Source organism: Pseudorca crassidens, chromosome 6 (assembly GCF_039906515.1).
Source record: "Pseudorca crassidens isolate mPseCra1 chromosome 6, mPseCra1.hap1, whole genome shotgun sequence".
In the NCBI taxonomy this organism is placed as follows: domain Eukaryota; kingdom Metazoa; phylum Chordata; class Mammalia; order Artiodactyla; family Delphinidae; genus Pseudorca; species Pseudorca crassidens.
The window spans coordinates 45619765-45634972 of NC_090301.1; the positions used below are offsets into that span (position 1 = coordinate 45619765).

General features: G+C 34.1%; 1 protein-coding gene across 13 annotated transcripts in view; it reads right to left on the reverse strand.

The window, feature by feature from the left end:
* GULP1 (GULP PTB domain containing engulfment adaptor 1) overlaps positions 1-15208 on the reverse strand; it is a 266982-nt gene that overhangs the window by 99321 nt on the left and 152453 nt on the right. For all 13 annotated transcript variants that reach the window (XM_067741242.1, XM_067741236.1, XM_067741244.1 and 10 more), the window contains 2 exons: positions 5975-6049; positions 230-291 (listed from right to left, as the gene is read on the reverse strand). In XM_067741242.1, the coding sequence (XP_067597343.1) occupies positions 230-291; positions 5975-6002 (90 nt within the window). In that variant the 5' untranslated portion in view covers positions 6003-6049. The remainder of the gene's footprint in view (positions 1-229; positions 292-5974; positions 6050-15208) is intronic.

Consider the following 15208-nt stretch of genomic DNA (forward strand, 5'->3'; position numbering starts at 1 on the left):
TTGTGACCACCTAGAGGGGTGGGATAGGGAGGGTGGGAGGGAGACGCAAGAGGGAGGGGATATGGGGATATATGTATACATATAGCTGGTTCACTTTGTTATATAGCAGAAACTAACACAACATTCTAAAGCAATTATACTCCAATAAAGATGTTAAATAAAAAAATAATATAATAGCAATAATACTATAGCAAAATAAAATTCAGTAATATCATATGAACTATTTTACCTTTGCATTATAGGGAATGTAATGTTTTGATAAAGCCTCTGGCGTATGCATCCATGATTTGTCTGCAATGAAGAATACACAGTGTTAAATTAAATCACAGGTTCTAAGGGTGTCATATTCATGCATTTGAAAGGAGTCTGATATGGATGGCAGCACTTCTAATTTGGAGATAGTTTTGCTAAAATGAGAAATAATAACTAGTCAGATATATGAACAATGTAACCACAAAGTAATTATAGGATTCTTTCTTTAATATAAAAGTCTTTTCCTTTTAAAAGCTTTCTAATAAAAAAACAATTTTGAATTTTTAAAGAATATTAAAAGAACATCAGTTGGGCTATGAGTAATTATATCAATTATGTGAATAATTATGTTTTACTTTTCTTATTTCATGTGATACTCTCATGAATAACAGGTTATTTTTCTTAATTCCCTTTTCAATAAATAGTAATCTGCTCTTTTCTCATGACTGTTACTACTCCTTAGTATCAAGAATTAACTAGTAACAGGAAATTCTAACATTAAACTAACAACTGCATTTATATAAAGCTGAAATGAATCAATCTACTAAATTCATTTAAAAATTAATATAATATTAGGATAATTTTTTAACCTCAATTTAAAGAAACATTGATTGAGGGTCCACTATCAGGAGTTTTGGATATAAATGATCTTAAATGCAGTAATTTGAAATTATTACACTATTTAAATTAGTGTAATAGAATAATAGAAATAAAAGTAATTAAAAGAAGATTGTAAAGCAATTATACTCCAGTAAAGATGTTAAAAAAAATAGAAGATATCGAAAGTAATTTGTATTGTATATTATTGATAAAATAGAAAATAAAATTTTCATTCAATTTTTGAATTTGATTTATATATTCCACATATCTTCCAAAAATATTTTGTGGAACATATAAGCAGGAAAAAAGCAAAACATGCTAATGTTTACACAAATCTAATTTGCTGATTTTTTACAAACTGCATTTGTCTGTAGTAAAACTTCTCAATCTTCAAATATGTTATGTCTTAAGTGGAGTTTTGTGAATATTTTACTCCTAATGGGAATTTAAAAATTTAGAATCAATATTATAAATAGAATAAAATCAGACATATATTTTACCATGAAAAATATTAAATAAGTACACACTAAAAGAAAATATCAGATTACTAACAAAGCATTTTCAACATTCAATTCAGAACATTTAAAAATGATGTTAGAAAAAAAAAAAAAGGATGTTAGGGCTTCCCTGGTGGTGCAGTGGTTGAGAGTCCGCCTGCTGATGCAGGGGACACGGGTTCGTGCCCCGGTCCAGGAAGATCCCACATGCCGCGGAGCGGCTGGGCCCGTGAGCCATGGCCGCTGGGCCTGCGCGTCCGGAGCCTGTGCTCCGCAATGGGAGAGGCCACAACAGTGAGAGGCCCGCATACCGCAAAAAAAAAAAAAAAAAAAAAAAAAAATGATGTTAACAGAAACTAGTTCGGTATAATTAATATGTTCTCAAACTGGAGGAATGTGAAGACATAGAGAAAATGGCAGATATTCCTGGAATTTTAATTATTTTAAACCATTCAAAGGATAATGCACTATATATTAAATATGTTTATGGAGTTCAATGCAATATTTACAAGGATTTCTAAGACGAAACATGAGGGATCAATAAAATCCTGTGCCCATGATGAATTTTAGGGCTATTTCTGATTACTGAAGTGGATATGTGACAGCCGTACTTGGGTGAAATATTTTGAGAAGCAATACATCCTAGGCTTCAAAGAGCGGTATTGACATACTGACATTGACAATAATGTATAACTCTTATTTCTTGTATGGATTTTCATTTTAACTACAGTTTTCTCTTTATGACTGCTACTGGATAGTGATATGATTAATTCAAGAATAATTTGTACTTAGATTTGGAATATAGTCTTGCTCTTGTATATTAAAATAAATTTATCACAATACTGTATGCCAAGATAATAAAAACACCAAAGATCTGCCTTCAGAAAACCCAGAAAAATATCTAGTTCCTTTTTTTTACCTCTTAACTCAATTCTTCTCATGTCTCCTTTTCCAAGACACAGAGCATAGCTCAGGAGGATGCAAAGTCTAACTAAAGTTTGAATCCGATGGTTCATTCCAATCCTGAAGCAGAGGGATAACTGCTTTCTCCTCTAAAACACTATTATTTGAAAACTCATGACACTGCCTTTGTTATAGTCTCGTATTGCAGTAACCTAGAAAGAGGTTAGGTATATCTAGCTGTTACTGGTGAAAGACTAAAATAATCACAATACTAAATTACCAGCGGATAAGCTGCAGTTACTACAATTACAAAAAATCTACATCCACACACCAAGTGCTGACGATTTAACGGTTGTTCATTACATACCTCTAGTATAGGTAATACACCTATTAAACCTGAAGCATTTCCAAAATGAGTCTTTAATGTCATTCTAATTTATACTTTGGCAAAAGAAAAAACTGACAGGACAAAACTATATGTTAACTCATATAGATGTGTCTGACCTTGAAGAAAGGGTACAGGTGATGCCTTTGGTCACTATATGGACCCACAAAAGATACTGGATCCATAGAATTGGTGATGAAACAGGAACAGACACTCTAGAATGTGTTCCCTTTCTTGATATTAAACTATAATCACTGACTTAATAGTGAACATTCACATAAAAGGAAAGGCCAACATTTCAAAAATATTTGACAGCTGTCAAACCACTCTGACTACTGGGTCAATAAATCTAGGTATTCAAATGTATTTAGATTAAGAGTTCATCTAGAAAGATGCAGTAAACTTCATTATTCTTGTATCACCAGAGCTTAAAATAGTGAAAAAACCTACTTTGAACATATTAATTTAAAACTAAATATTAATGGATGAATGGATGCATTTGAATAAAATTTTCATGAAAAGGAAAATATTTTAAAACTATTGAAATTTAAGTGCTTTGCACTATGATTATTTCTACTCATCACTATATCAACTGACAAGTTAAAGAACATAAAGTGTAATTAGTTGAATAATCACGTTTATGCTTTTTTAACTAAACGATTAATTTTTGACATAATAAATAGAATATAAGATTTTAAAAGTTCAAAAAGAAAGCTAACATAGGGAAAGAAAGAAGCTATAAAACATTAATTAAAATTTAATCTATGAATCTGGGGTTAGATAATTTTTACAGAGCTTTTCAAAATAGTCCAAAATGATGCAATTCTAGTACATTCAGTTTTTTCCAGACCCTATGAGCAACTCTAATAACCATTAAAGCATTTGCAAAGAAAATCAGTGAAGTGCCTGGACAATTCAATCAAAGAATACCAAATTACTAATTGGGAGATTTAATAAAAAGAGAAAAAAAACAATTATGTTTAGGTTTAAGATAATCTCTTTTCCTTGGGTTTCTGATTCAGTAAGGTTGCATGTAATAACCAAGTAAATTGGATATCTATGAAATAAGAGATAAGTTTTTAAAGATAAAAGACGATCTTGTTTTGTTTAGAGTACAGTACAGTGTATGTTGATGCTAGTTATTGGAAAGATGACTTGAATTATATATTCTCTAGGGCTATAATTACAGTTCCTGATGGTCAAGTATATGAATTCTCTGATAAAATTCCAGTTTTACATCTCAAATTAAAATTCAACAAATAGTGCTACTGATTGAAACTAGGAGCACAGGCTCCAAGAAGTTTTCTTTTTACAACTGTAATAAATGAGAGAGTGTGAAGTGACTGGTGAACTTAAGGTAGAACTTCCCGGTTCTAAATGAACTGGAGTGAAATACTGATCAAAAATTTTCTGATATGTAATCACTAGACTTGAAAAATAAGAGAAGTCAAAAGAAATTTAAAGAGAATGCAGCAAAGCAGGAAATAACAAGTTTCTGCTTCTTGATTCTCTAGATCACTCTGATTTTCCTCATGGTTGTACTCCCACTGTCTTCAAGTGAGACAAATATACAATCGCCAGTTACTCATCTTACTATACAACACTTGGGATTTCTCAGTGAAAAACCACTCCAAATCCCCTTCAAATAAAGAGTAAATTAGAAATGTGAAGTTTCAATTTTAAAACCATGGGAAAGGGAATTCTAAGCAAATAAAAAGAAGCGAAGATATTGAAGTGTCTTTAAAAAACAAGATAGTGTGTTTAAAGTGATGAGTTGTGATGTAAGGTTTTTATTGTCTTAGTAAAAATACTTCTATATCAGAGAATTATTTCTAGATTTTTTACTAGTAAAGGGAATAAAAAGAAGCATGATTTCATTTTTGGTATATGTTTTAAATCAGAAGCAAGCTACAGACCACAATAAATGTCATTTTGCCTTCCTCTTATTCTGAAAAATAAGTAAAATAATAAATTCCTAGTTTCCCAGGGTTGAAAAGTGCCTGAAAGTTCTTCACATTACCTAAATCCCTACTGAATACATTAATCCTCTGTACCACATCCAAATGTTCGAACACCTCTCATTTCAGTAAAAAATAAAGGTAATACTTTGAATAATTCCGTTATACTTTGGCACAACTTTGTTGGAATTTTTTTCCTACATTTAATCAATGACCTTATAATTTACACCCATTTGTCCTTTATTAAAGTTAGTTCCATGAACAAATGACAGCATTCAAACATTCATAGGTCTTCCAAAATTGCAAGACCACACCAAGGGTTCTCAGCCATGCTTCCTGTTGCATGGTTGAAAGTCCTGAAGTCATCTCAGCCTTTCTCAACCAGGCATGTTACAGTGTGTCAATTCATCCTTAAAAGCAAGAACACACTGTGACTGAGGACATGGAGTAGAACAATTAATCTGTTTCCTGGTTCAAGACTGTTCATTATTCATCCATTAGAAAATGAACTGGAACCTTTGATAACCACACTGATGACTTTATTCTTCAGCCATGTTTTACCCACACAGCAATTAAGGTGCATCTTCCAAATAATAACCATATATAAATAAGTATAGAAGTGTTAGAGGTTCTGGACCCATGTTTGGCAATTTACAATATCTTATTAAGTTTACAGTGTGGAATATGACCTAACTAGTCATTTCCCCCCATATGCCTGTAATCCTACCACATCAGTTATCTCTTCCTACTTTCAATCACCTAAGAACTTGAGTGGCATCATTTAAGTATTCTCTCCCAGGTCATTGACAGCATGTTAAACAGGAGAGAGCCCTGTGCCCACCACTAGAGAACTCCTTCTAGAATGGCAAGGATACATTATTTTAACTTTACTGAACTATATAAAACTATCAAATTTTTCTATCTTTCCTATGAGTGTATCAAGAAATATTTTGCCAAATGCCATGTTTTCCTGCCCCTTAAAAAAATTTCTGTACTGATAATTACGATATATTTATACTTATTTTAAATTCCTACTTTAAAATTAATAACAAATTTATTTGGCCTCTTGCTATCAATTCACCCATCATGAATCCTTATTCATTATTCAATAAAAAGTGAAGTTCATGCACACACACACACACACACACACGAGTGAATTTAAAACACTATAGCCCATGTAAGCTCAGGGAATTTAGTACTATGGCTATGAAAAGTGAAGTTAGGACTAACTTCCTGTCAGATCACTTTATTTTTTGCAACTCTAACTTCATTCTAGAGTCACATGGTTTGATAATCAGAAAAAGTGATTTCTTAACATCTCTGCTGGATTTGAACAGTAATATTGAAATGACTGCCAGGTCTTTAGTGGACACACTTACCTTTCTTCCTGCTAAAAGCACGGTTCATGATGAGGATCAACCAAATAGATGTTCAGTTCAATCACACTTTATATCCTATAAAATTAAGAAAATAGTAAAGCATAAATAAAGGAATGTTGATCAACCTCTTTTATGTAAATTATTTTAATCACAAAGTCTTTTAAAATTTTCTAGATGTTTAAAAGCAATATTTCAAAATATCCTGAAGGACAATGGGTAAGAATAAACGTAACACTCAATATTATGAGTGGCACAGCAGATAAGAACAATATATCAAATGAAATTCCTCCAAAGTTCCTTAACTTTTGTCTTTTATCCTATTATACGTCTTTCACTAATTATATTTACCTTCAAATTTAAGAATAAAGAAGGTTAACTTTTCCCTGAGCTTGTTGGCAAGAAGTGTGGTAATGTTTTGGGTTATCATTAACAGCAGTGGTGGATAAACAGAAGTCTTCTGATATAAATGGGGGTCATGCCCCCCACCCCCAATCAGGCTATGCTTGGCAGCCCTGTGTCCCATGATGCTCCAGACAGCTGCTGCCTATCTGTTGAAACCAAGGCAATGGCATGCCTCCCATTCCCCACCCCTGAAGCCAAGGAGGGAGCCTTGATGATCTCCGAGTCACATTCAGGATCATTCATTCTTAGTCTTGAAGAATAGTGCACATTCACAGCCAAATAGCTGTATGGTTCTTTCCTGTGGGATCTAAGAAATCCAAAAGCTGTTCTTCATTTCATCCCATCTCCCTCTTCTTCAGTTGAAACTGGCAATGTTTTGCTAGAGTAGCTGATTAGGTCTGCAATTCACATAGATACTAATCTCATCAAAGGGCTATTTGGCCATACCTTTGGTGTTCTCTGCTATATGGATTGGCTGAGAATTTTCCAAATCTTTTAAGTACTGATTACTTTCTGCTTAACAAATTCATTTCCTTCTCACATTTTACTATAATCAATTAGAAGGAACCAAGCCCCTCCTTCAACATTTTGCTTAGAAATCCCCTCAGCTAACATCCAATTTTATAGATTGCAAGTTTTACCCTCCACAAAACACTAGAACACAAATACAAGTTGGCCAAGTTTTTTGCCACTTTATTACAATGATCACCTTTTCACCGTTGTTCAAAAAACATGTTCCACTTTTCCGAGACCTTATCAGAATGGCCTTTACCATTCAGATTTCTACAACATTCTGTTCATGATTATCTATGTATTCTCTAAGAAGATGGAAACTTCCTCTCCAGCTCTCCTCTCACCAGAATCATCTTTAGTAATCCCTTCAAAATACTCTTGGTTTCTTCTAGCATGCACTTTAAAACTCTTCTAGCTTCCCCCCATTACCCAATTCCAAACCTGTTTCTACATTTTTAGGTGTTTGTTACAGCAGCACCCTGCTTCTCAGTAACAATTTTTATTTTGGTTTGCTCAGACTGCCATCAACTGGGTGGCTTAAACAACAGAAATTTATTCCTCACAGTTCTAGAGGCTGGAAGTTTGAGAGTCATACTTTAGGGTGCCAGCATGGTAGGGTTCTAATGAGGACCTTCATCCTGGCTTGTAAACAGCCACCTTCTGGCTGTCTCCTCACATGGCAGAAAAGAGAGAGGGCACTCTTATCTCTTCTTGTTCTCATGAGGACACTAATCCCATCACTGGGGCCCCACCTTTGTGACCTCATCTAAACCTAATTAGCTCCTAAAGGCTCTATCTCCAAATACCAGCACTCTGGGGGAGAGGGCTTCAACATATGAATTTGCAAGGGACACAAACATTCAGTCCGTACACTCTCCATAAATCTACATAGCAATTGAAGCACAGCAGAGAAATTAATCTTTATCATAAAGTTGTTATTGCAGTGACATTACTGCTATCTCTGTCCTTGCACTTCTACTCCCAAGAAAAATTAAAATAGTTAACTGAATTATAAAATATTACTAGGTACTGTTTAGTAGACTTAGATAATGACACAATAATATCAATCTGTTATTCACCCCATACTTTACTCATCTTCTCATGATATATGCTATTAATACAAGATAGGTAGAGAATACATTTTAAGAATTAGAATGCCAAGATAATTATTCCATGTATATTAACAATATAACATGGTTTATTTTCTATAGTATGAAAGATATTACTATTATATATATATATAAAACAATTAAAATGACTTCATTTTCTACAATTAATTTATTCATTCACTCAGAAATAATTTATTGATCTCCAGTTCCAGGCACTCTGCAAGATGCAAAGAAATACAATAAGGACAAAATATATTCTGTATTCTCCCAAGAGTTACTCTTCACCTAGAACATAACAGACATGATTATTAATTGATCATATCCTCAAGGAATAAGTGAAGATCAAAAACTAGCAGAAAAGGAATATAATGTATCCAAATGTTAAGATTCAATTTCTCTGGAAGAATAAAGAGACCAATACCATGATGTCTATTAATCAAAAGATCAAATTCAGTATGCCTCTTCACTACCCAAATCTCATCACTTTTAGGTAGACATTTTCAACAATAGCAGACCATAAAATATAATGGCATTTAATACTATATAATTTTAAAATCCATGAAATTAAATAATATTGTGCTTTTTAAATTAAGAACAATATAATATAAACTCTTTGGGGACATATAGACAGAAAGTAATAAACCTTAGAATAATTGTATAAAGTTCAGTAGGCCAAATAAGAAGAATATAAAATAACAGTACAATTCTATGACTCTAAAACACCAGAAGGATTGTTGCCTGCTCACAAAACATGTAGATATAAATGTCAATGAATATCAGATAAGCCATTCTTGTAATGTAACTAAAAACCAATAATTTCACTTTCCAAACACCATTCTTTAGCCTATTTATTTGATCCTATGGCACTCTACACTTCTTTGTAAAAGAGATCTTACTTCCCCTCTCTATGCCCACGTATATAGTACAGTGCATGGCACTAAGTCGGCATTCAATATACTTACACCTATTTAATGTATAACAATACATGTTTTGGGCTTCCCTGGTGGTGCAGTGGTTAAGAATCCGCCTGCCAATGCAGGGGACAAGGGTTCAAGCCCTGGTCCGGAAAGTTCCCACATGCCGGGGAGCAATGAAGCCTGTGCGCCACAACTCCTGAGCCTGCACTCTAGAGCCCGCGAGCCACAACTATGGATGCCTGCGTGCCTAGAGCCCGTGCTCCACAACAAGAGAAGCCAACACAATGAGAAGCCCACGCACCACAATGAAGAGCAACCCCCGCTCTCCGCAACTAGAGAAAGCACGAACGCAGAAAGGAAAGACCCAACGCAGCCAAAAATAAATTAAATAAATAAATAAATTTAAAAACAACAAAAATACATGTTTTAATGCACTCTACAGTTGACATAATAAGATATATGTCATTATCAACTTAACACATTAATAAGCTAAGAAATATAAGTTCTATATAAACGGATTTTACTTCCATTTACAATATAATATAAATCTTTCTGTTTGGATAAACTTTTCGTAAAGATTGTTTTGGTGACTATATACACATGCATGCATCATTGCCCTATCATTAAACAACTATTATTTCTAAATTTTAGCTAAATATATACAAAGGGAATAATTTACATAAAAATTAGCTTTTATTCATTTTTCCCATAAAATAGCATCCCAGAGTAAAAATCACTAGATATAAAGTATTACTATTTAGGTTTTCTTTTTTTAACTAAACATAAAGGGGTTGTAACAATTTACATGGCCATCAGTTATATGACAACACTCATTCAACTTCACATTCCCCGGGATTGACTATTGAATATTGTGTGTCTCTGTGTGTATTTGCATGTGCTATACTTTTTATAATCCTGTTTTTAAAATATAAAACTCTTTAAGATTAACAGTGCTATATGGTATGAAAACATACACTGATATCCCAATGAAAAAGAACCACTATCATTCAATAAATAATCCAAACCTTCCTCAGAAATTTATGTTGACACCTTTCCATATATTAAATTCAGCTATGTAGATTTATTTAGACACTTTTGCTTCTGGCCAAGACAGAGTAACAGAGGCTATATTTCTCTTACCATCTGAAACACCTAAAAAATGAAACAAGAGGTATGAAACAATGACTGTTAAGACATTAGACATCAGGCAACAAAGGACAGTGATCCATGAGAGACGAAAAACAAATAAGGTAAGCCCTATGACTTCCCTGGCTTAATGCATGGAGAAGGTTTCCAGACTATGGTCCAGGGAGGTGCAACTCAGTTGAACCCCAGCAATCTCCCTGAGTTTTGGAGATATTGCTGAGAATGTGGTGAAATGAAGATGCCTATTTTGCAGTCAAGAGCACTGGAGAGGAAAGAACTCTACCGAAAGCACTAAAGATACCTGTAAAAAATCCTTCTTACAATCGAACTGAGTAATGATAATGACCCAAGACTGAGGATAGAGCCACCCACAAAATTTAGAGAGAACAGTGCCTGTAGCTCACACAAGAACAAACAGCAAGGAAGGAAAATTTTGAATTCACAGAACTTCAGTTTGATTACTAAGAAGAGTCTCATCTTATCAGTGGGGAAAAATTAAGGCTAGAATAAATGCTGCTTTGGCCTCACCTGACAAATCTTTAAAAACAAGACCCAAAAGAATCAAACTATTTCCAAGTAACTTCTCTATATCCCAAACTATGCTCAAAAGGATTTTAAGGTTAATTAGCACCCAACATGGTAAAATTCACAATACTTGGTATGCAATAAAATGTGTGTGTGTGTGTGTGGGGGTGGCCATATATATATATATATATATATATATATATATATATATATATATATATATATCACATGCAAAGAAGCAGAAAAATACAATCCACAATGGGAAGAAAAATTAATCAAGACTGATCTACAAATGACCTGGATGATGGTAGTGGTAGGCAAGGACATTTAGATATGTTCCATATGCTCAAGAAGCTAGGAGATAGATTAAATAGATACAAAAAAACACCCAAATAGAACTTCTAGAAATGAAAACCACAATGTATAAAGTAAAAAATATACTATATGAGATTAACGGCAGGTAAGACATTGCAGAATAAAAGAGTAGTGAAATTGAAGACACAGACATAGAAATTATAATGCAACATAGGAAAGTCTAGCTGGCAGGCAGGAAGGAAGAAACGGAGGGAGGGAGGGAGGGAGAAAGGAAGGGAAGGAGGAAAGGAGGAAGGAAGGAAGGGAGGGAGGGAGAAAGGGAGGAAGGGAGAAAGGAAGAGAAGGAGGAAAGGAGGAAGGAAGGAAGGAAGGAGGGAGGGAGGGAGGGAGGGAGAGACAGAGGATCACTGAATTATGGAAAAGCCTCAAGTGGTTCAATAGTCCCTGAAGGAGAGGAGAGAGAAAAATATTTCAAGAAATAAAGGCTGAGAATTTTTCAAATGATGAAAAATATAAACCCAGAGATTCAACAAGCTTAAACCCCAAATATGAGAAACAAAAAGAAAACAACACCATGACACATCATAATCATTGCTCAATTTTAAGAACAAAGAGAAAATCTTAAAAGCAGCCAGAGAAAAAGACAAGTACGGAGGAACAAAGATTAGGATGGCAGCAGTTTTCACATCTGAAACCCTGCAAACTAGAAGACAGAGGAGCAACATCTTTAAAGTATGCAAAAGATCAAAGCTTGATCAAGAAGAAACAGATAATCTAATTATATACGGGGAACGGTAAGAGTGATTTTTTTTTCCTAAGGCCCATTTTGAATTTCTTTATAAAAAACTATATACATTTTTGCTTTTATCTTTCTTAAGGATCCAGAGGCAAGTAAGTCTGGCTATATTCAAAATACAAATGGAATATTTAAACGTGATCAAGGAAAAAACTCATAATTCATAAATTATTCATAATGTATTGAAATATTACCACTCCAAGTTTAAAGCCAATTGGGAGTTTTAAATCTCCAAATAAAAATTTTTAAATACATTATAAATATTAATAGCAGATGCCATTAGATGAATTCTTTTAATCCCATATTTTAAGTAAAAATCAGTAATCCCATTGACAAAACACCATGAGGCCACTTGGTATTCATTTACTCTATAAATTTAACCTTTTTAGGCCTAATTTTAAAACAAGTTTGAAGCCAACAATCATTTTTCTAAAATAAATCCAGCATATCCAAGTTTGAAAACTATTTACCAAAGGAAATCCACAGATATTTATAATTTAGTTTAGAAGAAGTTTAGGGTGACTTTTTAATGAATGGCAGTTTCCTGCTTTGCAACCTGCTGTCCAAGCTCTTGTTTTAAAAAACTGTCACACTGTTATGACTAAAGGAACTCTATATGGTATGAATATTAAAAGCTGTAAAGCATCTGGCTTTGAATTTCATTTTTATCCTTATAAGTACATTTAATATCACATTTTCCTTGAATTCTTTCAAGGTTAAAAGAAAAAAAACCTCAGTATTGATTAAAACATGGTTCACATTAATATGTCATACATCACCTTAAAATCCTGTTCACTAAGAGATCAGAGATGATGTTAAAATAATGAAGACTAATCATTAGGTTTAGTTCTTTGCAGGATGGTAAATTAGGTGAAGTTAAAAAAAAAGTTCTTTCTCGTGTGAATGCATATAAGATGCATTTTCTTACTCTCAAAACTTTTGTGTGCTTTTTGAATATATAATCCAGGAAGGTAATCCTGACATGATGTCAGACAATTTTAGATCCTGCATTAACTCCTCCACGTTGCTAAATACTCTAAAGCAGTTGCTAACAATCGCAACTTCATTGCTTGCCATGGTAAAGGCAACTTCCAAAATCCTCCTGGGAGAACTCAGCTCATTTTTGACACTCTTAAGGATCTAATTAGTGTCTATTGTAAAGGTTCTCTGCTTAAAACTCCCAATTGTAAGACATCTTATAATATTCTTCTTCACTGTACTGTAGGACTGTAATTTGCAAAGGGCTCTTTGCTTTTGTAGATCATTACTGAGTGCAGCCAAGAAAACTAACCAGTGCACAAACTGAGACATTTCACAGAAGGAGAAGTCACATGATACGTGTTTAAGAGGCTATACATTTATAATTTACTAAGAAATAGCAGCATTAGTATTTTCTGAAATTCCTTAACTTGGGATATAAATGCTTATCGTTATTTTCATAATACTGACCTGTATCTCTTAACACTCATAAAAAAATCCTTCGCCCTTCCAAAAGATACATTTCAAGACCACGTTATTCGACAAGCATTATAGGAGTGGAAAAGTAAAAATAAGTAGCACATGGTCCCTGCCTTCAATGAACTTATCATCTTTGACAGGTAGGCAAGACTGGGTATGGGGCTCCATGGATAGGGAGGAGCCCTATAAAAGAGGTAGATACCCCTGAAAGAGAGAGGAGGAAGCATGGAATGGCTGTTTCGTACAGAGGGGCAGCTTCAGAGTGTATGTGAACAGTCACTTCCCAAATGGGCAAAGGCTAAAGGTGAGGCGGGGGGAAGGGTTTCAGGTTGTAGGGCAGAGCACGTGTGGCACATGCTGATTAGAGCAGAGGGCTCCTAGCCACACTGCTAATCGCCTTCTGGGAGCCATCCACTGGCCCTCCCTGAGGCTCCCACCTAGACTCTTGTGCAACACCCTTGACTAGGAGGGGAGGAAGGTCTAAGGACAGCTTTAGCTCTTGATAATGTGGCCAACTCTTCAGAATGGCTTATATATGAGAAAACCTTGACACATAAGGTCCAGAAATACCAGGTCTATGCAACAAAATAAAAAGGGCCTGAATTTCTTCCAATGCCAAGAGCGAAGTCAAAATAAAGGCTACAATGAATCAAAAAGAAAAATGGGCACATACAGCCTATTCTTACTGACACTGAAAGCTATGAAATTTGAACCACTTTATTCTAACAATAACATTTTCTATTGTAAGAGGATTTGAATGAAGTATATTCAAAAGTCATTTCCAGAGCTAAGCATTGTGCAGTAGTATCCGGACAATAATTATGGCAAAGCTGGGATACCACAGAACTCCGTGCAGGGACTGAGTATCAGCCTGGTGGTGCCGCCACCACTCACCCCCTCCAGAATAAGGTTGTGCCCTTTCAACCAAAAGAGAGAAAGCTCCAGGGAAGGAGATGTAGCGGAAATCTCAAACCACCTGAGCAATCCCAGGGGTATGATGAGTATCCCAATATACTTCCACAAGTGTCTATAAAATTCTGAGCTATACTTTGGCAGGCTTATAGCAGTATATTTCAATAACTAGATCGAGATTTTTCATGAGAACTTCAACCAACGATCGATGAACTATTTCTCTCCCTGGGTTATCTTATGTTCTTAATGGGAGGTCAGTTACCTTTCTCTAAAATGAAATAATCACAATAAATAAATTATGCTAAGAGAAATATTTTTAAAGACAAAATATTGAAACAAACATTATTTAGGTTAGACTTTGAAGTTCTTTGTACAAATTCTACTGAACATTCTCCTCTTTTTTTAAAACTCACAATACACTGTCTCTCCTTTTTATTTTGATTGTACACAAAAGAATTATCTTTTTAGACCTGCTGTTTTCGTCATTTCACCAAACACTTTGATATCCATATCCTAACTGTGAGTGAGAACTTGTGGGATCCCATTACTGAGGTAACATTATCTTTGGCAAAACTGTCTGAATTCCTTTGAAAGACTAGAATAAAACAGCTTGACTGCTCATTTAATGCTATTATAGTCTAGGACTCAAGATAATGGATTTTAAGACTAGAATTTGTGAAATATATATTGTTTTAAGATTCAGTTGATCTCTACAGACAAAGCAACAATATAAAAATTTTTACTTCAGTTTCAAATTTTCTTCCTTTTATTAGGGTATTTCACTTGAAAGGATTTTTTTCATTTAAATGTCTTGCTTTAATATGATCTTTTTTTTGACATTTTGTATGGTAAGCAGTTTTTATCTTTACATTAAGTTCTAACAATCAGGAATTTATAAATGTGCATAGATTTGCCATTTTAATCACTTTATACAGTTTTGTTTTAAGACAGACAGACAGAGGGAAATTATTCCTTTTACCAGTTCTTAAATCAGCCCTGGAAGAAACTTCTCACATCTTTTCACCTGATATCTAGAGCACCTCACAATGTTAGTGGCTTAGTTAGGAGGGAATTGATGGGCAGGAAATCTAATCCTCCAAAACAGAGCCTCCAAATATCTCCACTCGAAAATTATGCTTTC